The 25,952-nt window shown below is 39.3% G+C and overlaps 1 protein-coding gene across 2 annotated transcripts; it reads left to right on the forward strand.

Annotated features, from left to right (window-relative positions):
- Nucleotides 1-1,993: 1,993 nt before the first annotated feature.
- On the forward strand, nucleotides 1,994-21,544 carry MED17 (mediator complex subunit 17). Of its 2 annotated transcripts, XM_053924884.1 has the most exons (13): nucleotides 2,363-2,475; nucleotides 3,873-3,967; nucleotides 5,780-5,946; nucleotides 7,730-7,949; nucleotides 9,664-9,800; nucleotides 10,118-10,202; nucleotides 10,588-10,740; nucleotides 11,734-11,864; nucleotides 12,937-13,121; nucleotides 15,158-15,295; nucleotides 17,973-18,090; nucleotides 19,820-19,979; nucleotides 21,003-21,544. In XM_053924884.1, exons 2-13 carry the CDS (start codon nucleotides 3,910-3,912, stop codon nucleotides 21,212-21,214), a joined length of 1,764 nt encoding a protein of 587 aa, XP_053780859.1. In that variant the 5' UTR covers nucleotides 2,363-2,475; nucleotides 3,873-3,909; the 3' UTR covers nucleotides 21,215-21,544. The 2 variants fall into 2 exon arrangements, with proteins under 2 accessions (XP_024434781.3, XP_053780859.1); XM_024579013.4 differs by lacking the exon at nucleotides 3,873-3,967 and having other exon boundaries at nucleotides 1,994-2,475.
- Nucleotides 21,545-25,952: the final 4,408 nt, after the last annotated feature.

Raw genomic sequence — 25,952 nt, forward strand, 5'->3', positions numbered from 1 at the left:
CTGACAAATACTTTTCAAGGAATACTTCTTGCTGAGCTGGACTTAGTCTCCCATGTATCTGAGTCTGCAGAGGACTTCACTCTTTTTTCTTTTAATATTTAGATATTTAAAACATTTGGAATTTACTTTTATTTATGGTATGAATTGGGGAATGTAACTAGATTTGCATATATGACAGATTGTTGGCCCTGCTCCTCCCTTCATCTACACCCCTTTCCACATTACTCTGAAGTTTCTGCCAGTGAGAAAGCTGAGTATATTCCTCTCCCACCCTTGACTTTTGGGCTTGGCCATGAACTTGTGGATATGAGATATGTAATGCAAGCAAGGCTTACCTCTTGTACCTTTGCCATTGCCATAAACAGAAATACCCTGACCAGCCTGCTAGTATAAGAATGAGAGACACATGGTACAGAGTCATGTGAATGACCTGTAGACCTATAACTTGAAGTAGAATCAACCAGCTGGGCCCAGTCTAGATCAGCTGGCCCTCAAGGATGTGAAAAAGCCCAGCTGAGATTGCAGATGGCCCAAACTGCAGAAGTATGAGCACCTTATAAAGATAAAATGAGAAATATAATTAAAACACTTAGCACAGTAACTGGCACAAATAGAACCCATGATAAATATTAAATTTATAATAAAGTATTAAATTTTTAAATAAATTTTGGCATAATGAGTAACTATAGTTCTTAAACATGATTGTGCTTGCCAAAAATAGGTTACTCTTGAAAATTCACCCTATCCTCAACATACCCTGCCACATACATTCTGTTTCGGTAGAGACTGACACCAGGGCATCTTTATTTTCCCAAATACCTTTGAAAGGTAGTTTTTAAAAAAATATATTATTTATTTATTTTTAGGGAGAGGAGGAAGAGAGAGAGAGAAACATTGATGTATGAGAGATACATCAATAGGTTGCCTCTCGCATGTCCCCAAATGGGGACAGGCAGCAACTCAGGCATCTCCCCTAACTGGGAATCGAACTGGTGGCCTTTCAATACGCAGAATGGCACTCAATCCACTGAGCCACACCAGCCAAAGCTGGAAAGTAGTTTAAAAACACTTAGATATCATGGTCAGAATAAAACTTGTGAAGACCCATAAATTGTATACCTAATTCCTTAAATTAAGTAGAGCTTTGTAATAGAAAATAATCCATCTTCTCTGGTAGAACTATTACTAATGAAATACTTTGTTGGGTACTCAAGAGGCTGAAGTTATACCACTGCTTTTTTTTTTTCCTCTTTCCTTAATTGATTTAGAGAGACAGAGAGGGAGGGTGGCAGGGGGAGGGAAGAGAGAGAGAGAGAGAGACAGGGAAATCAGGTTGTTGTTCCACTTATTCATGCTATTCATTGGTTGACTCCCCATGTGTCCTGACTGTGGGGATATGGAACCCACAATCCTGGCTAATCCCCAACGACACTCCAATCAACCACCCTGCCAGGGCCACTGCTTCGTAATCTTTTAAATATTACTTATTCTCAGTCACTCAGTCATAAAATAATTATGTATTAAGCGCATATTACATGCCAGTGTGTATTATGCTTGCTGGAGACAGTAGCCATCATGGAATTTACAACTAACGGGAAAGCAGAGAATAAACTAATTATGAAGTATAATTTTAACTAGTAATAAGCAAATTGTTTTCCTTAAACTGCACCCTATTTTATAACTCTTCAGACATGTTTCTACTCTAGGTGTAAGCCCTCAAATCTCAGCATTCCCAGAGGGGCTGTTACTGCTAACTTCCAGGGACCCATTCACTCCTTTTTTTCCTACATCTTTCAGGCCTTCTTCAGCTTTCCTTCCTCCACGACTTTCAAACAAGTAACACAATGCAGACGGACACCAGGGACCAGCCTCTCTCCACTTCCGGCACGGGGATTTTCTGCCCACCTCCGCTCCGGCTGAGTTCCACGCCTAGAGCAACCAGGTGTTTTTCCCAATGCTGCACCTGGACCCACCGGAAGTTCTGGCCGGAAGGCCCGGGCGCCCGCGCTTCATCAATTGCGTTCCCAGAGCCTCGGGGCCGAGAGGGTCGTGCAGTGCATTCTGGGAAAACTGCTGGGCTCGCCGCTTTGTTTCCGTCTGCTTTTGTGAAGGCCTGCAGGGGTACGGCAGTTCCCCCGTTTCCGGGTACTGCGGAGGCGCTTCTGTTCCTACCTCGGCTTTTGGCTCCTGCGGGGGTGTTTCCGCCGCTTGCCCGCGCCGCCAGAATGTCTGGGGTGCGTGCCGTGCGGATCAGCATCGAGTCGGCCTGCGAGAAGCAGGTCCAGGAGGTCGGCCTGGATGGCACCGAGACGTACCTGCAGCCACTGTCCATGTCCCAGAACCTGGCGCGTCTGGCCCAGCGCATCGACTTCAGCCAGGGTTCGGGCTCCGAGGAGGAGGAGGCGGCGGGCGCCGAGGGCGATGCGCAGGACTGGGCGGGCGCCGGCTCCGGCGCGGACCAGGACGACGAAGAAGGTAAGGCCCGAGTCTGCTTCTCGAGTCCGCCGGTTGGATCCGGGAGTCCCGGTACCCGCCCGAGAAAGGTCACTCCACCTCTTCTGTGCTGGGTGAGATGCTGTGTGTATTTTCGAAAGTAACACGTCTGTATGAGAGTAAAACCCGCGCAGAGGAGTAGTTGTGTGTGCTCTCTGTCTCTGTCTCTAATAGCTGGACAGCTGAGGGCACTGCTTGACTCAATACTCTTGACTCAGTTCTGCAGGTTTCCTTGAGTTGGAGAGTTTGTGACGCTGTTACTGGTGAAGTGTTTAAATACGTTTTTAATAGAGCTTTCGTCATTTGGCACACTGGTTAAGAGCCCTATAGTTCACATCTCAGCTCTGCCACTTTTCAGCTGTGAACGTGAGCGACTGACTTTGTTGCTCAGTGCATTGTGAATGTTGATGGTAACACCTACTGAAAAGAAGTCTGTATTGATTGGAGTGCGAGGTGCGGTTTAAGACGTAGGCAGGGACCAAATCGTGTGGAGCCAATAGGCCAGGGTAAGCATTTGGCGTTTATCATAAGGACAACTGAAAGCTTTTGAAGGATTTTAAGTAGACAGATGATTTTGTTTAAAAAGATTATTCAGGATGCTAGGTAGTAAATGGAAAACAAAACTAGAAGGAGGAAGGCTAGTTGAGAGAATTGTAGGAAAAGTTGGAGTGGTTTTGGGGTTTTTACTATTGTCAAGGGTAAAAAATATTCACAATTCTTGATTTAGTTATGGGCAACAGACGCCGGATAAATGGGAATTTTAGGATGGAATTTCATGCCAGTGGTCTTAAGACAATTGAGGGTCCATTTGGGAATCAAAGGTAAGTACCACCTCATACCTCACACAAAAATTATTTACACAAGGATTGAAATACAAATGAAGAGAATGAAACAAAATATTGGAATGAAGTTACAATCATATAACTGTGGGAGTAGGGGAAACTTAAGCAAGATTGGAAATGCAAGTTGTAAAGGAACAGATAGATATATTAATTACACAAAATTTAAAAATAATAATGGAAAAAGAGGCTATAAACAAACTAAAAAGGTAAGTGACAGGCTGGGAAAAATATTTGCAATATCTATGACACACCAGTGGTTGATATACCTCATATTCATCCTGCAAAGAAAAAGACAACTTACTGGAAAAATAAGCCAAAGATATAAACAGTCAATTCACACAGGAAAGACTTCAGATCTCACTAGTAGGGAAAGGCAAACTAAACATCATAAAGATACTATTTTCATGCATAAGAGTAGCAGAAATTTAAAAGATTGTCAATATCCAGGGTTGGGAATGTGAATTGATAGAGCCTTTCTGGAAGACAAATATGTATCAAGATTTTTAAATGTGCATTGCTCTCTCTTTTTTTTTAAAGATTATATATTTTTAGAGAGAGGGGAAAGGAGAGAGACATGGATGGGTTGCCTCTCCCACACCCCCAACCTGGAACCTGGCCGGCTGGCAACTCAGGTTTGTGCTGTGACCAGCAATTGAACCTTTCTGTCCTTGGGACGATGCCCAACCCACTGAGCTACACCAGAGGCTAAATATACCTCCCTTTTGACCCACTAATATTATGGCTAAAATTTAACCTACAGAAAACGTTGTACATGTACACAAATGTGTATTCAAGATGTTTACTGTTACTAGCATTGTGGGAACCAGTTTACATGTTCAGTAAATAGGAACCGTTAAACTTACCATAGAGCCATACTTCAATCATACTGTATTAAAAGAATGAAGTAGAACTATCTGCTGATATGGAAGGATCTTTAAAACATATAAAGTGGGGCCCTGACTGGTGTGGCTTAGTAGATTGGGCTTCATACCACAGAGCAGAAGGTCACTGGGTCGATTCCCAGTCAGGGCACATGTCTGGGTTGTGGGTTTGGTCCCTATTACGAATCAATGTTTCTGTCTCAAATCAATGTTTCTCTCCCTCTCTTTCTCCTTTCCTATCTCTCTAAAAAGTAAATAAAATCTTTTAAAAAGAAAAAAAGAGTAGCTATAGAAGAAATTTATTTCTCGTCTCTGTGCCAGGGAAAGAGTTGCCTCTCCCCTAAGCTATAGATATATGTAGAATAGAATAGTATAGAATAGAGAAAATCAAGTAATAGAAATATGGGAGAATATGTATGTTAAATGCATGAAAAACATGTAGACAGGTGTACCCTAACTGCTAATAGTGATTACTTTCCAGGATGGGAAAGAATTAGGGGTGGGGAATAAAGGAATGCTTTCACCTTTTACACTGTAACCCTCTAATTGTTTGAACTCTATACAGGAAGCATATGTTCATGAAATTTAATTTTAAAAATAAATTTTTTAAATAATTAAAAATTAGAAGATGTGTTAATAGTGTTTAATATCTGAGTGCTACCATTATCGGTTATTTTTGTATCATTCTGTATTCTGAAAATTCTCTATGATTACTTATTCACATTTTAAAAGCTGGAAGAAAAAAAGGTTATTAAAAAGGTCTGCATAAACTTAAAAAAATATTTGAATGCCTACCTATCATGTTGTAATGTTAGATTTAACCCATGGAAATTAGGTACCATATTGGTTTTATCATTGTATGAATGCTAACCTAAATGTTAACAAAGATTCAAGAAAGGGCAGAGAGCATAGGGATAAAAGAGGGTACAATTTTTTTAATTGTTTTTCAAGTACAGTTGTCTCCATTTTTTTGCTATCACTTCCTCCCTTTTGCTTTGTCCATGCGTCCTTTCTTTATACATGTTCCTTGATGACCCTTCCCCTTCTTTCCTCTGTTATCCCTCCCTCCCCCCTCCCCTCCCGTGACTGTCAGTTTGTTCTTTATTTCCATGTCTCTGGTTCTATTTTGCTAACTTGTTTTGTTGATTAGGTTCCACTTATAGGTGAGATCATATGGTATTTGTCTTTCACCACCTGGCTTATTTCACTTAGCATAATGCTCTCCAGATCCATCCATGCTTTTGTGAAGGGTAGGAGCTCCTTCTTCCTTCCTGCTGCATAGTATTCCATCATGTAAATGTACCACAGTTTTCTGATCCACTCATTTACTGATGGGCACTTAGGTTGCTTCCAGCACTTGGCTATTGTAAATTGTGCTGCTATGAACATTGGGGTGTGTAGGTTTTTTTGAATTAGTGTTTCAAGATTCTTAGGGCATAAAAAAGTAGGATACAATTTTGAAATAAAATTTATTATTCTTTTAGTACTTTAAAACCTCTGGTTGAGCTTTCTATCTTCTATTCATTTTAACTAATATTTGTCTTTCTTTTTTCTCTCTTTTAGGGTTGGTAAAATTTCAGCCTTCTCTTTGGCCTTGGGACTCAGTGAGGAACAACCTGAGAAGCGCCCTGACAGAGATGTGTGTCCTGTATGATGTTCTCAGTATTGTTAGGGATAAGAAATTTATGACCCTTGATCCTGTTTCTCAGGATGGACTTCCTCCAAAACAGGTATTTGTGGGCTTTACGTGAAGAATGGTTCCATTTTGTTAAGCCCTGGGATCGCTTTTTAGGGTGCGTGCTTATGGTTCCCTTTTCCTTTCATGTAAAATTAGGTCAAGCTGAAGATTTAAAGACTAACTGGTTCAAAAGAAAAGCATAAAACTACATCTCCTTTATCTCTTAGTTCATTAATACTCCTTTGACCCTTGAAAGAGTTAAGTTTCATTAATAATATACAAGGAAAACTTTAAAGTTTCCCAAGTCTTAACAAATTCTTAGAGCCTTCATGCTTGGTTTATAATTTATTATAACAAAAATGTGATGATAAAATGGCTTTGGAGTCAGATAGACCTGGGTTCAAATCCTGCCTCTGCCCTCACTAGCCCTTTGACCTTGAATAAATTATTTTCCCTAAGTATCAGTTTTCCCCTCTAGTCCCCTCCCTTCCTTTGTAGGTTCTGGTTAGAAAAATTAGAAAGGCCGAGTTGTAGAGGAGGATATTGAAAGCAAGGTAAATTTACTGAGATCTGATGAAGAGTATATTCAAGTTTTGAACATTAGAAGATGAAAGGGAGGGGGCAAAAGGGTGGTGAATTGGTGAATGAAGAGCCTGAAATCAGGGAGGCCAGCTGAGAAGGTTTTGAAGGGAAACAAGCATCAAGTCAGTGGCATGGAGAGGAAGTACTGGTTGTAAGACTACATTTATAAATAAAATTAAGTGAATATACTTGCTCACGTGGTAATAGTTGCAGAACCTGGAAACGTTGCTCTGGTAGACTTCTTAGAGATCATTAAGTCTGCTTCCTTCATTTTACAGAGAGAAAACTAAGGCCAGGAGAGATCAGGGATGTGCTCAGGTTGCAGTAAAGCCAGTGGTTAGAGAGCCAAGCTGAGACCTCCCATGCCTCACTCATAGCCCAGTGCCTTTTCCACCTCTGTGTTTTTGCCACGAAGGGGTCGCCAGGAATTTCATGAGCTCTTCAAGGATAGAATTAGATTTCCTAACATGATCAAAAGATTGTTGTGACATTGTCCTAAAACTTCATGACTTTGACTCTTACAGCCAGAAAACTTTGTATCTGGAAGTATGTCTGATTAATGCAATATACAAATTGGTGTGGCTGTGGATATTTATGTATGCATATACAACACATAGATTTTGATTTCTCATCAGTTTTCCAAAAATTAGCATTCATTGAAGTACATTTACTATTAACGTGGCATGGTTCCAGTGTTAATTTGAAAGGCTCTGAGGTAGCTTGCTGTAATAGAAGATTAATTTTACAGCCATACTTAGTGGAGTCATTCATTGATTCATTAAATCAAATACAATGAGCCAGGCATTGTTCTAGGGTCTGTGAATATGGTGGTTTCTGCCATCTATAGGTTACATTCAAGTAGAAATTATATACCTTAATCAGAAGTTTAATGAGGGCCACACAAGAGAATGCAGGTGTGTGGGGAGTGGGAAGTGTCAGTACATGGGAAATGAATGGCCGTACACAAGAAGGGAGGGAAGTACCCTAGGCTGGCAGAGTCGATGCAGTGGTCGCTTCTGATTGGTGGTCCACTGTGGTGGTTTGGTTTAATGTAAGTCTTTATCTGAATTGACCAAAGAACTAGGTTAATTTTAAGGTTTTTAAAAAAGCATTACTGTATTGTGTGTACTTTTCCCTTCTCTTTGCTTTAATTTCTAAATTTCTTGAGTAGCTATGTTGTTATTGAAAAAATGTGTAATTTTGCAATCATTCAAAAATAATACAGAACTACCCTGTTGGATTGTTTTTGACAGAATCCTCAGACGTTGCAGTTAATCTCTAAAAAGAAGTCACTTGCTGGAGCAGCACAAATCCTCTTGAAGGGGGCAGAGAGACTGACCAAGTCGGTTACGGAAAATCAGGAAAATAAGCTACAAAGAGACTTCAACTCTGAGCTTTTGAGATTAAGGCAGCACTGGAAACTTAGAAAAGTTGGAGATAAAATTCTTGGAGATCTCAGCTACAGAAGTGCAGGTATAGGTTATTGTTAAAAACTGCTTTTAGACCATAGTTCATAAAAAGAACTATACAGAGTTGATTGTAATGTTACATATTCTTCTATAATATATTGTTTCTCAGTGACATGTTGAAGTTTTAATTTCCTTTTTTCTTTGTCCTTTTTTACTTTGTTTTTGAAGTTTTAATTTCTGTACACATAAGCCTGAAGAAGCTAAAATTACTCTTATAGCCTCATATAAATATATATAAATAGTTTATATTCATTTTGAAAACCTTCTAGATACATTTAACAGAAAGTTCAGAGGTAGGGCTTATGTGCTAACACACTCTGAACTATAATCGACATTCTTGTCAGAAATGAGGAGGGACTGGACTCTGCAATTAGGGTCTTACCTGTAACCCTTAAAATCTGGGCGTGAAAGGAAAAAAGAAGCATTTCTATTATTCCTTATTTTTTTTAAATTTTTTTCTCCCTTCAGTCTGCTAAGCTGGGTGAAGAGAGAGGATGGTGAAAACACCTTGTCCACCTTTTTCCCCATTAACAAAGGCTGCAAGGAATGTATTGAATACTTTGTTGGAATATACCAAAATTTGATGATCTTGAATTCACATCTTTTGGTATATATTTCTTTATTGTTGGACTATAAAAGCAGGTTTCTCAGGGTATTTATGGTGATATCTTAAAGCTGCTGAAGTGCACTCAAAGGAAGTATACAATAAAAGTTTATAAGATTCACAGCTTAATGGGGTAAAAGCTTTGAATGCTAGGGGGTAAAGCAAGGGCCCTGGCTGTGATTGTTGAGTTAATAATAGTATATCAATATTTTGAAAGGATTCATTTGCCAGAGCAAGTAACTGTTGTTCTAAAATTAAAGGAAGGTGGGTTGAGGTGGTTAAGTCAAATGTAGGAGGACTGTGTGCCTCAGCATTGGTGTGAATTGGGAAATTTTGAATTCTGAAGGCAAAAATCCCATCACAAAGATGAATTCAAGATGACAAAGACATTTTTACATTTTATTAGGTCATCTGTAGAAGCTGTACTTTCTGGCTCTGGGCATTGTAAGTTTTTTCCAACAAATAATTCTCTGCGAATACTTTACCTAATTTCTTGCTATGGGACAGTCACCCATGATTATAAAAGGATTTGATTACATTTGTTTGTAATTACAAGAAGATCTTAACCATCTTCCCTTGTTATAAAACAGCAGTTTCTCTTAACCTCCCACTCCTCACATAATTCAGCAGCCAAAACAACTTAACCAAAACTTTTGCACTGAACAAAAAGACATCGTGTGAAAATCTAGGAACTGCTTGAAGAAAGTGCCCCCGCTATCCTTTAGTCCTTCTCTTTCTGGATTCAGAACACTTTAGCTGCCCTTGTTGCAGAGGCTACACTCCAGAAGCACTTAATGTCCAAGATTTAAATCTCAGGAAGTACATTCATTTTACCAAAACTCCATTGGAATAAAACAATTCAGATAGTCCATGAGGTTCATTTTATAATGATAGCATTAGACTTAGAGGTGTTATTTTTTAAGGTAAATAAAACCCTTTTCTCCTGCTTCCTTTCTTCCCTTTGCTCTCCACCTCTTCCCCTTACCCCCCGAAATACATGTTTTGGTGGGACTTTAATTTATGATTCAGTGATGTGGATGTGAAATATATACTTAATAATGTATGTTAAATGTGTAAACTGCTTTTTATCTTCCTATTTTTAATACCCGACTAGGATCTCTCTTTCCCCATCATGGCACATTTGAAGTAATAAAGAATACAGATATTGATCTGGACAAGAAGATCCCTGAAGACTACTGTCCCCTTGACGTTCAAATTCCTAGTGATTTAGAGGGGTCTGCATACATCAAGGTATTTGCCAGAGTATTTATTTCTGTTAAGATTTTATTTATTTTCATTTTATTTTTTTAAAGATTTTATTCATTTTTAGAGAGAGGGGAAGGGAGGGAGAGGAGAGAAACATCATTGTGTACTTGCCTCTTGTGCACCCCCTATTGGGGACCTGGTCCTCAATCCAGGTGTGTGCCCTGACTGGGAATCAAACCTGCAACCTTTCAGTCCACTGAGCCACACCAGCTGGGACCAGAGTATTTTTCAAGTAATGTCTTATTAATAGCCCAGAAGCTAATTTGCCAACATCTGTTGTGCATGTTTTTATTGTCACATAGGTTTCCATTCAGAAACAGGCTCCAGACATAGGTGATCTTGGCACAGTGAACCTCTTCAAACGACCTTTGCCCAAATCCAAACCAGGTATAGTTACGTTCTATAATCTAACTTTTAGTCTTAACTGAGCTTACACGTACAAATAAACTAAAGATAAATAATCAGTAGAAAAAAGTAGGTATTTTGGAGTAAGAACAATTAGAAATGTGCTACATATAATTAGTTAATCATTAGTGAATAGCTGTGTGATCTTTTTAAAAAATTGAACTTATTTACCAGTTTTCTTTCTGTAATAGAATAATAATTTTTATATTTTGGAAAGGGGATGCTATAATATAATGTTTTCTGAACTTCTGTTGTGTATATTCAAATCATCATTTAAGGTAGTTAATGCATAATATACTTAGATAATTTATATATATATATATATGTATATATATATGTATGTCTATATATACCTTTTGCCTTTCAGGTTCCCCACATTGGCAGACAAAATTAGAAGCAGCACAAAATGTCCTCTTGTGTAAAGAAATTTTTGCACAGCTGTCTCGGGAAGCTGTTCAAATCAAGTCACAGATCCCTCACATTGTGGTGAAAAACCAGATTATCTCTCAGCCCTTTCCAAGTAAGAGCAGCCAACCCTTTTGACATTTGTAAATGGGACTTTGTGGTTTGGGCTACAGGACGAAGGGACAGCTGATTGGGTGTGTCGAAGGAATAGTAAGAGCCGAGAGGTAGTGTGCTGCCTGTAATGGCAGCTGGGAAAGAACGCAGCAGCAACCGCACTGCTGAGTCTGTGTCCGCAGGGGTGGAACCGCAGATTTTAAATAGTGTGTGTTCACATTTGCACTAGCAGGGCCATTATTCAAACAGCATTTGCTCTGACGTGTCTGTTGTAATGCCATTTGTGGAAGATTTTTCAGGGATTTTTGCCTTACTGTCTAAATGACATGTCAGTTAGAAAATGCTTAATTTATTAAGCACCCATATTTCTAAATTTTTGGAAATTAGATTGTAGTACTTCAAAAAAGCTGTTAGATGTCCCCTGGAGATCAATTTATAGTTAGTTGTGCACTTGGTTTTTACATAAATTCTGAACAGTATCTTCTTAGATCTTGTCAAGGGGATGAGTTTTGGGAATGAGTTTTAGGAATGAGAATTTTCATCCTAGTTCTCATGGGAGCAAAGTATCTCTCTCCTAGTTACTAAGACCTAAAACCAGATACCAACTCCATGGTTATTTTTTTTTAAGTTTTTTTTTTCTTTTTTTTTTTAAATTTAAAGGAAAGATGAAACAAATTAATATATAGCTTTTGTTCACCTATCTTTAGCTACAGCTCAAGGTCAGTAAATCAACAGAATTTGAATTGTTAAATACATGGCAGTTTATTGCATTTGTGAATAGTCACTCATGTGGGGGTAAAAATGTTAATCATGAAGTTTCTTTAGGTTTAGAATGCATCTTTTGCTGGAACTCCAGTGGCGCAGTTGGTTAGCGCGCGATACTTATAAAATGCATCTTTTGAGAATGGGCTGTGATTATACTTTATACAGACAGGGTGCGCTTTTTCATACTTTAAGTTATTCATATCTGTTTATATCTTCTTTTTATAAATAGGCTTACAGTTATCTATTTCTTTGTGCCATTCTTCAAATGATAAGAAATCTCAAAAATCTGCTACTGAGAGGCAAAGTCCGGAGGATCACCTTTATGTCCTAGAACATAACTTGCACCTACTGATTAGAGAGGTAACAAAATAAATATTTGTGTTCGTGCTGTGGTAAGCGTATCCAGGACAGTGAATATACATGAGCTCCCTGTGCCAACTCCTCATTATTCACATAACGACGACTTTCACTTACGTGATGTGAAAGATTTTTCCTTTATGCCGGAGGAGTACAGAGGTTATGAGAATACCTTCTCTGTTCCCTAGCTTAGTTTCTAATGTAGAAAAATACCACAAGTTTTATAAAGAGGTATGAGAAACTCATGCTAAAAGGTGCGCAGGGAAGAGTGATTGGGCGATCGGGGAAAATGTCTTTCCAGAGCCTGTGAACAGGATAGTTCTGTTATTTCGGGACATGTTCTATTTACAGGTCGTCTAGAACTGTGTTTCCCGAGTGCTGGTTCATAGTTTAGGCTAATTTCGAAATAATCCCCTGAGAAGTATATACTCCAGCCTCCCCTGCCTCATCCCCAAATCTGGTTCAGTTGTTTGTGATGGTATAATAATCAATATTCTTTTCAAGGTCCTCAGGGAGTTCTGTTAGGTAGCCAGGTTTGGGAACCTCTAGTCTAGGGAATAGTGGAATAACTATTGATCGCATGTGTTCTATCGTGAGTCTTATTGAAGAGTATTTGGTTTTGTACTTTAAAACTTCTAAATAAAAATGATACCTTGAGCACTGCCTGGTATGGCTCAGTGAGTTGGGTGTTGTCCCACAAACTTAAAGGACACCCGTTGGATTCCCAGTCAGGACACATGCCTGGGTTGTGGGCCAGGTCCCCAGTTGGGGGCATGCTAGAGGCACACTGATACATCTCTCCCTCTCTTTCTCCTTCCCTCCCCCTCTCTCTAAAAATAAATAAATAAAATCTTTAAAAAGGTCGGGGAGGGGGGCAGCTTGAGAGGGACGCTTTTTACGAACGTACTTGATGCATGGCCTGGTAAGTGTTAGCATTTATCTGTGTGCCAAGACTGCCTCCATATGTGGTTCAGACCCATTGCTTTCATGTTTGCAGAATGGGAGCTGTTCTTTGAGCACTGGTGGTATTTAATCTGTGGGTACTGGTGGTTTATAACAACTGTTCTTGGTCCAGTTTCATAAGCAGACCTTGAGTTCCATCACGATGCCTCATCCAGCAAGTGCACCTTTCGGCCACAAGAGAATGAGACTTTCCGGTCCTCAAGCTTTTGATAAAAATGAAATTAATTCATTGCAGTCCAGTGAAGGACTTCTGGAAAAAATAATTAAACAAGCAAAGCATATTTTTCTGAGAAGTAGGTAAGGATGACCAAAGTTACTGGTTTTTGTGACTGTTTTGTTTTGAAACTGCAGCCTTTTATTCCCTTTGTTAGTTATCTCACATGTGTTCTTTTGGGCATGCTTTAACCTTTTCTTCCAGGGAAAGGCAGGTGGCTGCAGTGTAAGAGCTTGCGATCGTAAATGGTCCTGTCAGGTTGGGGGAGACTGAGGTCCACTAACATGTAACTGACGTGGCACTACAGTTTTGGAAGACGGCTAACTAGGAATGTGCCTTTGTACACCATACGTTCTTCAGTATCTGTGAAATACTTATTCCTGAACTGATTAAAATCTTTTTTTGAAGCTTTTTATGTTTTCCGGTTGTCACACATTGTAGGACTTTAGAAAGCACTTTTCCACATGCTGACTTTATGTAATTCTTACTCTCTGAGGTAGATAGTGTTAACCCATTTTTTTGATGAGAAAATTGAGTCTTAGAGAAATTGTGCAACTCACTTAAGGTTACACACTTAAAAGGTAGCAAAGTCAGGATTTATGCCCAGGTCTGTGCAACTCTAAAGCTCATTTTCTTTTCTCCTATACAAACAAACTTGGCATGATTGGACCTAAATAAATCTTTTTCAAGTGTCGAAGGGTGTTCTTCTATTTTGTGATTGGTACTTAGTGAAAAGGTCTGTTTTTACTTCATTCATAATTGTCTAGATCGTGTTCAGAATTTCAGGTGTGGGCACACAATTGTTTTATGGATGATATTACTTTTGATTATCAGTTTTTTTCTGTTAATACAATCATAGTTTTATTAGTATGTTTATAGTCTTAGAATGGAAACTTAGGTCCTCCCAATTTTAGTAATCAAATTAGGAAGACATGTTAGAGAAGACAGCAGATACAGTGAAAAGAGTAAGGGATTTGGGGTCAAAGATGTGTTTAAGCCCAGGGTTCAGCCACTTGCTAAGTAACTTTGGGCAAGTTAAATAATATCTATGGTCCTCAGTCTACTCCTCTGGGAGTATAGGAGCCTGGTTTAGGTTCACATTAAATAGTGTATATACAGAAGTTCCTTACAAACAATAAAATATTATATGGTAGGTTACTGTTACTTTTCATCTGTATATTTCCATTACAAAAGCTATTAATTTGATTATATTGTTAATCTTGCTAATTTCTGATTGACCACAAAGTTAAATGTTCCCTGAAATAAATAAGGGGCATGGAAATAGCTATCTTTAGAATCACTATACATTTCAGAGTAGTAGTTATAGTCTTGGAAGCAACAAAGCTTTAAAAATGTTCCCTTTTTCCCTTAAGTATAGAAATCTTCCAATGTATGAGCGCCCTCTATATGATACCATACACAGCAAGATCTCTTAACAAGGTCGTGTATTTTGACTTACAGGATGGGACAAAAGTAGGTTTACAATTGTTCATATGGAAGATAATACAATAATTAATAAATAATAACACAAGAATAAAGTGTGGTTTCGTGTACTCACAACTGTAAACCTACTTTTGCCCACCCTGTATTTCAGGACTTGTGTATCTTTTTTAAAATCAAATCTGGGGTCATAAAATTTTATACCCTGACTTCAAAGATATTTTACTATATCCCATTATATGACTATTTCATGATTTCTTTTATTTCTCAGTTGCCTCAGGACCTTACAACAGCTGACTTTGCTTTAAAATGTTTGCTTTGCAAATGGTGGTGTTTTTATATTTTTATTTTTTTAAGATTTTATTTATTTATTTATTTTTAGAGAGGGGAAGGGAGGAAGAGGAAGAAGAAAACATCAATGTGTGGTTGCCTCTTGAGCCCCCCTTACTGGGGACCTGGCCTGCAACCAGGCATGTGCCCTGACTGGGAATCGAACCAGCAACCCTTTGGTTCGCAAGCTGGTGCTCAATCCACCAAGCCACACCAGCCAGGGCATAAATGGTGGTATTTTTAAAAAGTAGTCTTCTGGTTTTCAAACCTCCATAAAATTTATATGATTCATAATCTTACTATTCTATATGATAGGCTTTAAAAAATGTTTACTTCTTTTCTTTAAAAGAACTGCTGCAACCATCGACAGCTTAGCAAGTCGCATCGAGGATCCTCAGATACAAGCTCATTGGTCAAATATTAATGATGTTTATGAGTCCAGCGTGAAAGTTTTAATTACGTCACAAGGTTATGAACAAATATGCAAGTGAGTATCAAAAATTAAGTTATTCGTTTAAATATGTTAAGTTGCTTTTTTATGTATTGATGTTTGGTGAGTGATTTCATCAAGATTTGTGGGTTTATTTGCTAGGGTGGCATAACATTCCAGTAAATTATATCAACCGTAGAGTGTTTCTAAAAGTAAGAGGTAAGAGTAAGAGGTAGAGTGTTTGTAAGAGTAAGAGGTAAGGTCTAAAATAGTTTCTGTTAGGTAAGTATCACATATTTGGGCTGTGGTAAAAAAAAGGAAGTTCAGCCTGGAGCAGAAAGTTGCCAAACTCTGTGAGACCTAGCTAGTCACAGAGGTTTCCCAGTCAGCGAAGCACGCCTCAAAACATTCACCAGCCTCGGGAGTAGGGGACTGTAATATATTTATAATGCTCTTTTTTGACCTGAAGGTTTTAATGTACTGTTTTTTAAAAATAAAGAGTAGTAGATGAGCATGATTTAAAAGATCAAATACAGAGGATGATAGAGTACACAGTGGAAACGCAATCAGTCTTGAAACTTCTAGGAACAGACAGTGGAGTGAAGCTGGGTCATGGTTTTCTTGCCTTACACCTGAGGAAGTAATGAACTAATTTGGGGGTGGGGTGGGAGAGTAGGTGCTAGACACGAATAAGCAAGTTTGGCATGCATTTTTAACTGCTAAGGCTATGTGATGGGGTCATTGACTTTCATTACATTATATTCTACTTTTGTTTGTTTTTAAAATTTTCCATTATAAAAAGTTAAGAGAGAGCATGATCACAAAGGAGAGGAAGAGAAAAAATTATCAGCATTGAATTGTTTACATCTAGAACTAAGACCAAACAACTGTGGGAGTATGGTCAGGGGACCCATCGTAAACATCTGTAAGAAAGGGGTAATGCAGCCTTGAGAGCATCAGGAGGGGCGAGGGAGTAGGGGGAAGTAGTAAAATGCTCTTTGCCTCATCTTTTATGGGTGGCGTCATCTTATGCCAATTAAAGTTGAAAGTAATTCTTTCTTAGAACTAACTCCTCAGAAGCAAGCACTTAAAACACTGTCTTACACATCCTCTAGGAAAGTCTATGCATTTACACACACATGTATCACATCCTACCTGCACCCTCTTCTACACAGTATTGTGTGCTTTTTAACAATTGAGAGAGAATTTGCATAACAAAATTCACTGTATTAAAGTATACACTGTTTAAAGTATATTGCATAACTATCATCACTATCTAACTCCAGAACATTTCCATCACCCCAATAGCAATCATTACTAATTAATGGGCTTTTTCTACTTGGTAATATAAAATTGGTGATATTCCTTATCATAGAGATCCACTTCATTCTTTTCCATAGCTTTCTTTTGTTCCAGTATGTACTGAGCCTTTTTCAACCTTCTGTAGATGAACATTTCAGTTGCATGCCAGCAAAATAATTTGTAACCATGCTAGCATACCTGGGATGAAGTCCCGCAAGTGTAATTGCTGTGTCCAAAGATGAGGCCTTTAAAATTCTGATTGTTACCAAATTGCTTTTCAAAGTGGTTGCCACAAGTATGCTACCAGTAGTGATGAGAATTCCTCTTCCCTCACACTCTTGTTTAAAAAAGAAAGAAATTAAAAACTTTCATTTCATGTGTAAGTCTTTTCTTATAAGTCTTCTGAATATTGTGGTTTTCTTGGAAAGAAATATGGTAAACTTTAATTTTTTTTAAATTACAATTTTATGTAGATAATTGCAAAAGTATTATATTTCAAAAATATTTGCTGTAAAAAAAAGTTAGAAAACAGAGGCACTGTCAAATGTGGAAATATGTGCTGCTTTTTCACTTAGGTTATTTGACTTGGGGAAACTTGGTTCTCTCATGTATATCATATGCTAAAAATTTGTACCTTGGTTTAGAAGAGTCATGATCTGTATGTTACTCGTTGGCTGTATTTTGAGTTTCGTGTGTGATCTAAACCTATAATACTGTCTGTAATCCGACTTGCTGATCATTTCAGGAGAGGGCAGGGAGTTAACAAAACCTTCTTCCTTTCTGTGTGAGAGTTTGACCTTTGGTTAATTCTCTAGCTCTAGTTCCCTAGTAACCTGGTAAGGAAAGATGCCATCTGTGTTACTGGGCAACAGTGCTTATGGCAAAAACAATTTCAAATTAATAAAATGGATCTGGGGTGAGAGAAATTACAAATATATGAAGAGAATGCCTTTGGGCTTCCATGGATGGGAGCCCAAAAACTGGGCCGTGTCTCTTGTGAACACCCTGTAAACTTTGCCTGTGGAGTTGTTACAAGAGAATGTGGCCCTTGTTGGGTATGAGTTTCTGCGTCAGGGCAGGTGCTGGCATGTACCCTGTGTGGACCACGTCTCATTTAGCAAAACGTGCTGCTGGTGTGCCGACGGCTGCCTGTCTTGTGCAGGGGCTGCCACCAAAGAGGGGCAGCTGACGTTGGCCGCTGATAAGCTGTGGCTCCTCTCCTCTGTCTTTCTGAGCGGGACTGGTGCTCAGGGTGGCATCTTGTAGTCCAGTTTGATGGTTTGATTGAACCTCAGAAAACCCTGCACCCCCTTGGGAGCTGGTATAGGTCATCAGAAGCATCTGTTTTTTCTTCAATGTTAAGGTTTAGTGTTTGTGGCATTTATAAGGTAATTTGGAGCATTTCTGACTTTTAGTATGTGTGTCTGTACAGGTCCATTCAGCTGCAGTTGAATATTGGCGTTGAGCAGATCCGAGTCGTACACAGAGATGGTAGAGTAATTACACTGTCACATCAGGAGCAGGAGCTGCAGGATTTCCTTCTGTCTCAGGTACTAGTTGCAGACTGCAAGTCTTGAGCCCATTCCTCTCATAACCACTTAAAGGACAAAGTGGGTAAAAAGTAAGGTGCAGTAAATTATAAAAAGAAAACCATTTTTTCCTGCCATCTCATTTCTAGAGCATATCTTACAATCTGTTGTTTAGTTGAAAGTGTTGATAAACTGTTCTAGATTTGTTTCCACTTAGTTTGTGTTTAATATAAAGATCAGTTCTGAAACTATCAAACTTTATTTCTCATGTTTGCTGAGGTTTACAGCCACTCCAGGACCACGTGATAGTGAAGAAGTATTAACCCCAGAAAACCAGAGAAAGCAAGATCAGGTCAAAACTATAGTGACCACTATCCATAACATTAAGTGGAATATTCTAACCATAAGCCATGTGAAAGAGTTCCCCATATTACGGGGCAGCCTGGAAAGTGCTGGTTCTAGTCCCGCCTCTACCACAAACTTGCTCTGTGACACTGGACAAATTTCTAGACTTTCTTTTAACAAGTGTAAAGTAACAACAGTATTTTTCTTAACTTTGGGGAGTTGTGAGGACCCAGTGAAATACTGACTTGTAGGAGAAAGGGTAGGTTTTGAGATGCTAATGTAAGATACAATGTTGTCACATAAAATTGTAAAAAATACTGACGCTCTCCATCCTCGCTTAAAAGCAATAATATTTTACACTGACTTGCTTCTTTGGTGCCAAGTAAATAAAATGCATGTGTGAGGTATGGCAGCTCTTGGTCGATTACGTCTAAAACAGCTTTAGCCAACTTAAGCGTGCACACACACACATACACACACAGAAATGTGTTGGAAGGCTGCGGGGCAGATCCTGGAATCAGTGGGAGGCCTAGAGACCAAGACTTGCAAATGGACAGGGATCAAAGGAAGCTAGATGGCGAGACCCACAGCCAAGGCACTGCCACTGTTGCCATCCTGACACCCTTCCCTGCTCTGGCAGAGAGCACTCTAAAATTGCCTGTGTCGCAGTCAGGATCTTAGCAGGAAACGTGTGGCATACTTAGCAGGGTCTGTTTACTAAGAATCTATTTGCAAAGGTAGGGACACAGGAGAACCATCAGGGAAAGTGTGTAATCTGCTTCTAGCAGTAATCATGTAACTAGGCCAACAGGGCCAAAGGGGGAGAGGACGGACAGGCAATAGGAACCCTAAAGGGGACAGCCACGTAGAACAGACCATCTTCAGAAGAGCAGCAGCCTTTTCTCACTGGGTACGACGAGCTTAAACAGCCTCACAGGGAAGGTGCCGGGAGAATAAACATCAGGACTGCACTCTCTTCCTTGCCATCCTGCCAGCTCCCATTATCTGAACCCAACCTGAAACCAGGGGACATAGAAAGCTGTTAACGTAACCACGCAGGTCAGGCTCCCAGGGTAGAGTAGGGCAGAGAGGGGTTGGAAGGGTGAACGCAAGATACTCAGCATGCCCTGCTACTTTGAATGTTACTCCACATTGAGTGATCCAGATGGGGAATCTCCATGTACTCAAGATGTAGACAGGGGAAGCGAGTTTTGGCTGTTCTGCAGTGGAAAGGGGGGTTCCTGCTCCTTCCCCCCAGTAGTCACACAGAGGAGGATTCCTCATACATGAGAAAGGTTCCTGAGCTAGGTAGCAAAAACCCCACCAAAAGTTCATAATCATGTCAGATTACTACAAAGTAAATATCCATGCTGATTATCAATAACGTTTCCTTTTTCATTCACAGATGTCACAGCATCAGGTGCATGCAGTTCAGCAGCTAGCCAAGGTTATGGGCTGGCAAGTGCTGAGTTTCAGTAATCATGTGGGACTGGGGCCCATAGAGAGCATTGGCAATGCCTCCGCTATCACAGTGGCCTCCCCGAGTGGCGACTATGCTATATCAGGTACTTTTACTTCTTTGAATGAGAAGAGACCTTTGGCAGTTTGGCCTTAAATTAGCTTTAATAGGTCCATATACTCAGAGTAACTTATCTCTGCAATAAGTGAGTCATGTAGTAGCTATGCTGAACATTTATCTGATTATTGTTACTATTCAGAGCAACAGATTATTACTTTTCTTCTAGTAGTTATAAAGAAATGTTTGCTTGCAAAACCTTTAATGGATAAGAGCTTTTTAAAAATGTACTGCTTAAAATTTTTTTAAAAAAATGTACTGCTGCAAATTTGGGAACAACAGTGTCTGATCCGAAAGATGGTAAAGGGATGGGTAAGGGAGAAAGAGGTGTTTTACTAAACACCTGCTATGAGTCAGGCTCTGACATTTCAACATTGTCTAGTTGAAAATTTTATTTGGAGTGCTTATGGTTTTAAAGTGATCTTTTCTAATACCTGCTCTAAATATTTGGAAAAACGGGTAACTAGAAATTTTCCCCCACAGGATCACAGCTTGTGACTCTGCAGTCTTGGTATTGCTAGATTTTTATTAATAAAAATTTAAAAATACACTATTCTTCTTCCCTGCTTAAATAAAGCCTTATTAAAACCTGAATTTCTTAATTCAGAATAATCTTTCTTTTATCCTTCCCTGTCCTGATTCTGAACATTTAAGTTTCATTATATATTAGGTATATAACAACCAACCCACTGAATGATTGGATTATTAAATACTTTTAGAAAAAAAGTCATTTGGTGATTTTCTGAAAATATACAGGACAATTTGACTTTCCTAAGCCAAAATTTATCTTGCCACATTTTTATAGGACAAATAGTTAATTCATGAATATTTATACAGCCTACTATATTAGTAAATTACTTTTTATTATACTGAAACTGAAAAGCACTTTTAAGCAGAACTTTCAAGTTGATAACACAGGTTTTTGTAGTCACGGTAGAATGAAGTGGGACGATCACGCCTTGTTGTCTTCTATGCTGGAACAAACTGCTGATATCTTGGTTATGCTTCACAGTTCGCAACGGCCCTGAAAGTGGCAGCAAGATTATGGTTCAGTTTCCTCGTAACCAGTGTAAAGACCTTCCAAAAAGTGATGTTTTACAAGATAGCAAATGGAATTATCTTCGTGGGCCATTCAAAGAAGTTCAGTGGAATAAAATGGAAGGTCGAAACTTTGTTTATAAAATGGAACTGCTTATGTCTGCACTTAGCCCTTGTCTCCTCTGATTTTTTTTCCCAGAAGTTTCCAGAAACTTTGATTTGAGGTGTTTGCAGGTCAAATATAAGTAAAAGGAAGAGTAATCTTCCAAAGGAGTGTTTTAAAAAATATATTAATTAGCAGATGTTTATGTAGCATTTTGGAAATTTCACTTTATAAGTGACAAGTGCTTTGCAGAAATTTATGTACAGGTGTAGGGTGTACAGTATGGGAAAATGTAAAATAATGCCTTTTTTATGCAATTAACTTGAAATGTCACTAACTTATGGGTTTGCATGTGCTTTTTAAAATATTCCTTTGATGTTGATACCGAATAAAACATATGGTGAAAAATTCCAGATACTTTCCAAGCTCTTAATAGCCTAAATGAATCGTGTCTTTAATTGACTTGTCTCAGACCACAATTTGTTAAAAGGAAGATAGATGGCTTAAGAATATTTGAACACTCAGGACCCAGCTTTCATATTAGATGCTTTCCCAGACAACCAAAGGCGCCTACCCTGCCTTCCCTGCCAAAGCTATTCAAGGGTGCTCTTGTCTTCTACAGTACCTCCTCCTCCATTTGTCTTCTTTGTACATGTGTGGCTCGAACCTCAACAGGTACTTTGAGAACTTTCTCAGCACCAGCTGAAGAAGAAGGCAGATTGTGTCTTTGGGGCTTCCTGGGATCCCTTTTTGGCCTGTCCTCCCACTTGAACGACCTCACTCCCCTGTGGCAGTGCATGTTCCTGCCTCGCCTTGCCTCTGGGACTCTCCAGCCTACACCCAGTGGCCCTGGGTTGCTCCTTTCAGTTAAACTCTTGTCCTGTCTTATGCTATCAGCTCTCTGCTTTTTCCAAGGGAAAATACTAATGGATTAATGGGTTACACTTTGCAAATAGCATTTTGCATTCTTGGAAATAGTGCCTTGAACCTAAAATGCCTGAGATCCTCTCCCTATGAGATTTAGGCTTATAGGCCTTTTGGTACCACTATAAATAATACATAGGTAGTAGTTTCTTTATAATATTCTCAAAATATATAAGTAAGGCTCTATAATATTCTAAATAATGTATAGGTAAGGCTCTCAATTTTTAAAAGATGTCCTTTTAATAATTTAACATGACTGAAGTTACTTTTAAAAGTCCTTTGTATTTCTCTACTCTTCGTTTAAAACAAGGGTGTCAGACTCATTTTCACCGGGGGCCACATCAGCCTCGTGGTTGCCTTCAAAGGAACGAATGTAATTTTAGGACTGTATAAATGTAACTACTCCTTAACAGTTCAGCGAGAGCTCGGTGCTGTCGGCCAGGTTCACACAAGGTGGTGGACCAGATTCGGCCTGCGGTCCTTGTGTTTGCCACCTGTGTTTTAAAAGAAAAATGGAGCTCGTAAGCCATAAAATGCCATTACACCTCCATGTTTTTGCTTACTTTTCCCCCCTTCTGATCAAGGTACTGCATCTTTCTATCCATGGAAATTGAAATAATTGCTATGAATCTCCAATTATTTTTTAAAAACTCTTTAGTGCTTCATAATTATGGTGGCCCACAGAAGTTGCTTTTGCTAATTTTACTAAGCTCTTCTGTACAGTTCTACCTACACGAGGAAGCTTATGTGATTTTGAAAAGCTCATGTAGTACAGTGAATCTCAAATTCTCACCAAATGACTAACTTTAAAAAAAAAAAAAAGTGGTACATGTACACAATGGAATACTATGCGGCTGTAAAAAACGAGGGAACTTTTATCTTTTGCAACAGCAAAAGGTCCATAGATGGACCTGGAGATCACTATGCTAAGTGAAATAAGCCAGTGAGAGAAAGACAAGTACCATGTGATCTCACTCATTCGTGAAATCTAATGAAGAAAATAAACTGATGAACAAAACCAGAGGCATGGGTACACGGAACACATTTGACAGATCTAAGAGGGGAAGAGGTGAGTAGGACTGAAGAAATTAGCCAAAGAACATATGTATAGCCCATGGACAGATGACAATGTGGGGAAGGCCAAGGTGGGGGGTGGGCTGGATGGGGAGTGACAAAAGGGGGGGGAAATGGGAGACATTCTGCAATAGTGTCAACAATAAAAACCCAGTGCAAAATGAATTACTAGAAAAGTTAAATTTTAAAAAGGTAAAACTTCCCTTTTGTTATAAAAGACATAAGATGTCTAAGAAATATAAAAATTCCTGGGTGCTTTCTGTTTGCATGATTATCTTGTCATGAACCAACAAGACCACACTTTGAGTAGAACTCGTGAGAATCCGGGCACAGACATTAGCACCTGTTCATTTAAGTTTGATCTGAATGGGACACCTGAAGACCACATGGCCTCCATATGCCTCCCTTTCCCTGACATTTGAAGTCACTGCTTAGTGAATAGCCATTGCCCACCTAAAGAACAGTGGGAATTAAAGTAGATTGGTCAGGGAGGTGGCCAGCTCAGTTGCTGTGCCAGCATCTCTTGCACCTTGTGTTTACATTTTCTGGCTTCATGTTTCACCCTGAATTAGCTGGAATAGGAAGGATGTGCTTTGAAACTTGGGAGACAGGTTGGAAGAAACCAGTTAGTCCCTCACCAAGTATTTGACAGGTTGGCAAAGAACTGTGTTGGAATGTTGGCTCTACTACTGCTTAGCTGTGTAGGCTTGGCAAGGTTACCCGCTCTGCACCTGTTTTCTTATGTATAAAATAGAGGCAAGGATGCATCTGCTAATCTCAGTGGGGGTTCAAAGGTTTAAGTATGGTTGGTAAAGGATGTTAAATTCTAAAGTGCTGTGCAACTAACTATAAAGCATTAAGCAACTGTTCTGTAAGAGTCAGCCAATTAGAAGTTGGAAAAATAGTTAAGACACCAGTTCTATTTTTAATTATCATTAGGAGAAGGGATTCCAGAATGTCCTGTGTTGTTCAGATGTACAGATGGTAAAGACAGTGAATATATTTGTGGATATGAAGATACTAGTTTTTTCCAGGTCACTTTTTAAGCCCTGCTCTGTGGTGGACCTCCCTCATACTCTCATCGTCTGTAATGTGTTCACTTGCACTTCCCTACTGCTGTTCTTCATCGATGCCTTACATGGGGCGAACGTGAAGTCTCTCTGAATATCACTTTAGGATGGGGACTACTTCCCATGCTTTATTGACATAACAGACAGATCACAACTGAGAAACCCTGTGTCTCTAACGTAGCACCCTAAAGCATGTGCTGCATCAAGTCAGTGGCTAGAGCTGAAACTTGATTCTGAAGTTTGCTGTTCCCAAATATGCAGGTCCACTTATAGGAATGTATCCTATAGACATATCTCACAAACTGCAGATTCACAAAGAACTCGTGTAAGGACTATCGAGGAGGTATTTAAAAGTGAGAAATTGAGTCCATCCAAAATGACCTTCGGTAAGAGAATAACTAAATTATAGCAGAGGAGCCCCAGTTGCAGGCAGTCATTGAGCTCCAGTGGCTGAGTTTTCCTACTACTCATATTCTGGCTTCCCTTGCTTAGGGACCGGGAAAACTTCCATATTATACTGTATTCATTTCCCCATTTACTAACTGGGGAACATTTGTTGTAGAACACTGTATTTGAGTTGAAACTTGATAGATGAGGGAGGAGTTTGAGATATAAAAGTAACATCCGATCTGAAAAAAATTCCAGATAATTTAGCGAAAATTCAAGGGGATGAGGCCAGTGTCAGAATCTCCTCTTTCACCCAAATCTATTCAAGTACTCCCAGTTCAAGCCCCCTGGGACCAAAGAGGTCGTAATAAACACCTGCAACCTGTATTTGGTTTTTGAAAAAGCCTAATGGAAATCATGTTTACATTCTGAAATTCACCGTCACATTTCTTTGCCAGAACCCCATCAAGTCAAAGTGATACCCCTGATTATCTCACATTGACCAGAAATTCTTTTATTATTTTATTGTTGTTCATTTACAGTCATCTGCATTTACTCCCCACCACTGCCCCTGACCCCAGCCAAACCCGCCTCCCTCCCTTGCTTCCACCTCCCTCGCTTCCACCTCCCTCTTGGTTTTATCCATCTGTCCTTTATAGTTGTTCCTGAAAACTCTTCCATCCTTCCCCTCATTATCCCTTCCCACCTCCCCTCTGGTTACTGTCAGGTTGTTCTTAATTTCAATGTCTCTTATATTTTGCTTGCTTTTTTCTTCTGTTGATTATGTTCCAGTTAAAGGTGAGATCATATGGTATTTGTTGCTCACCGCCTGGCTTATTTCACTTAGCATAATGCTCTCCAGTTTCATCCATGCTGTTGCAAAGGGTAGGAGCTCCTTCTTTCTTTCTGCTGTGTAGAATTCCATTGTGTAAATGTACCATAGTTTTTTGATCCACTCATTTGCTGATGGGCACTTAAGTTGCCTCCAGCACTTGCCTATTCTAAATTGTGCTGCTATGAACATTGGGGTGTGTAGGTTTTTTTGAATTGGTGTTTCAGGATTCTTAGCGTATAATCCCAGCAATGGAATTGCTGGATCAAAAGGCAGTTCCATTTTTAGTTTTCTGAGGACATTCCATACTGTTTTCCACAGTGGCCGCACCAGTCTGCATTCCCAGCAACAGTGCACTCGGGTTCCCTTTTCTCCACATCCTCTCCAGCACTTGTTTGTTGATTTGTTTATGATGACCATTCTGACAGCTGTGAGGTATCTCATTGTGGTTTTAATTTGCATCTCTCTGATGGCTAGTGATGCTGAGCATCTTTTTGCATATCTCTGGGTCCTTTGTATGTCCTCCTTGGAAAA

Source organism: Desmodus rotundus, chromosome 5 (assembly GCF_022682495.2).
Source record: "Desmodus rotundus isolate HL8 chromosome 5, HLdesRot8A.1, whole genome shotgun sequence".
NCBI classification, from domain to species: domain Eukaryota; kingdom Metazoa; phylum Chordata; class Mammalia; order Chiroptera; family Phyllostomidae; genus Desmodus; species Desmodus rotundus.

Excerpts from the sequence above, each read along its gene's own strand:
- MED17 (XM_024579013.4), top strand. The coding sequence starts at position 2,226 with ATGTCTGGGGTGCGTGCCGTGCGGATCAGCATCGAGTCGGCCTGCGAG. Across the intron at positions 10,741-11,733 it reads TATCTCTCAGCCCTTTCCAA|GCTTACAGTTATCTATTTCT; the intron begins GTAAGAGCAGCC and ends TTTTATAAATAG. Across the intron at positions 19,980-21,002 it reads TGGCGACTATGCTATATCAG|TTCGCAACGGCCCTGAAAGT; the intron begins GTACTTTTACTT and ends TATGCTTCACAG.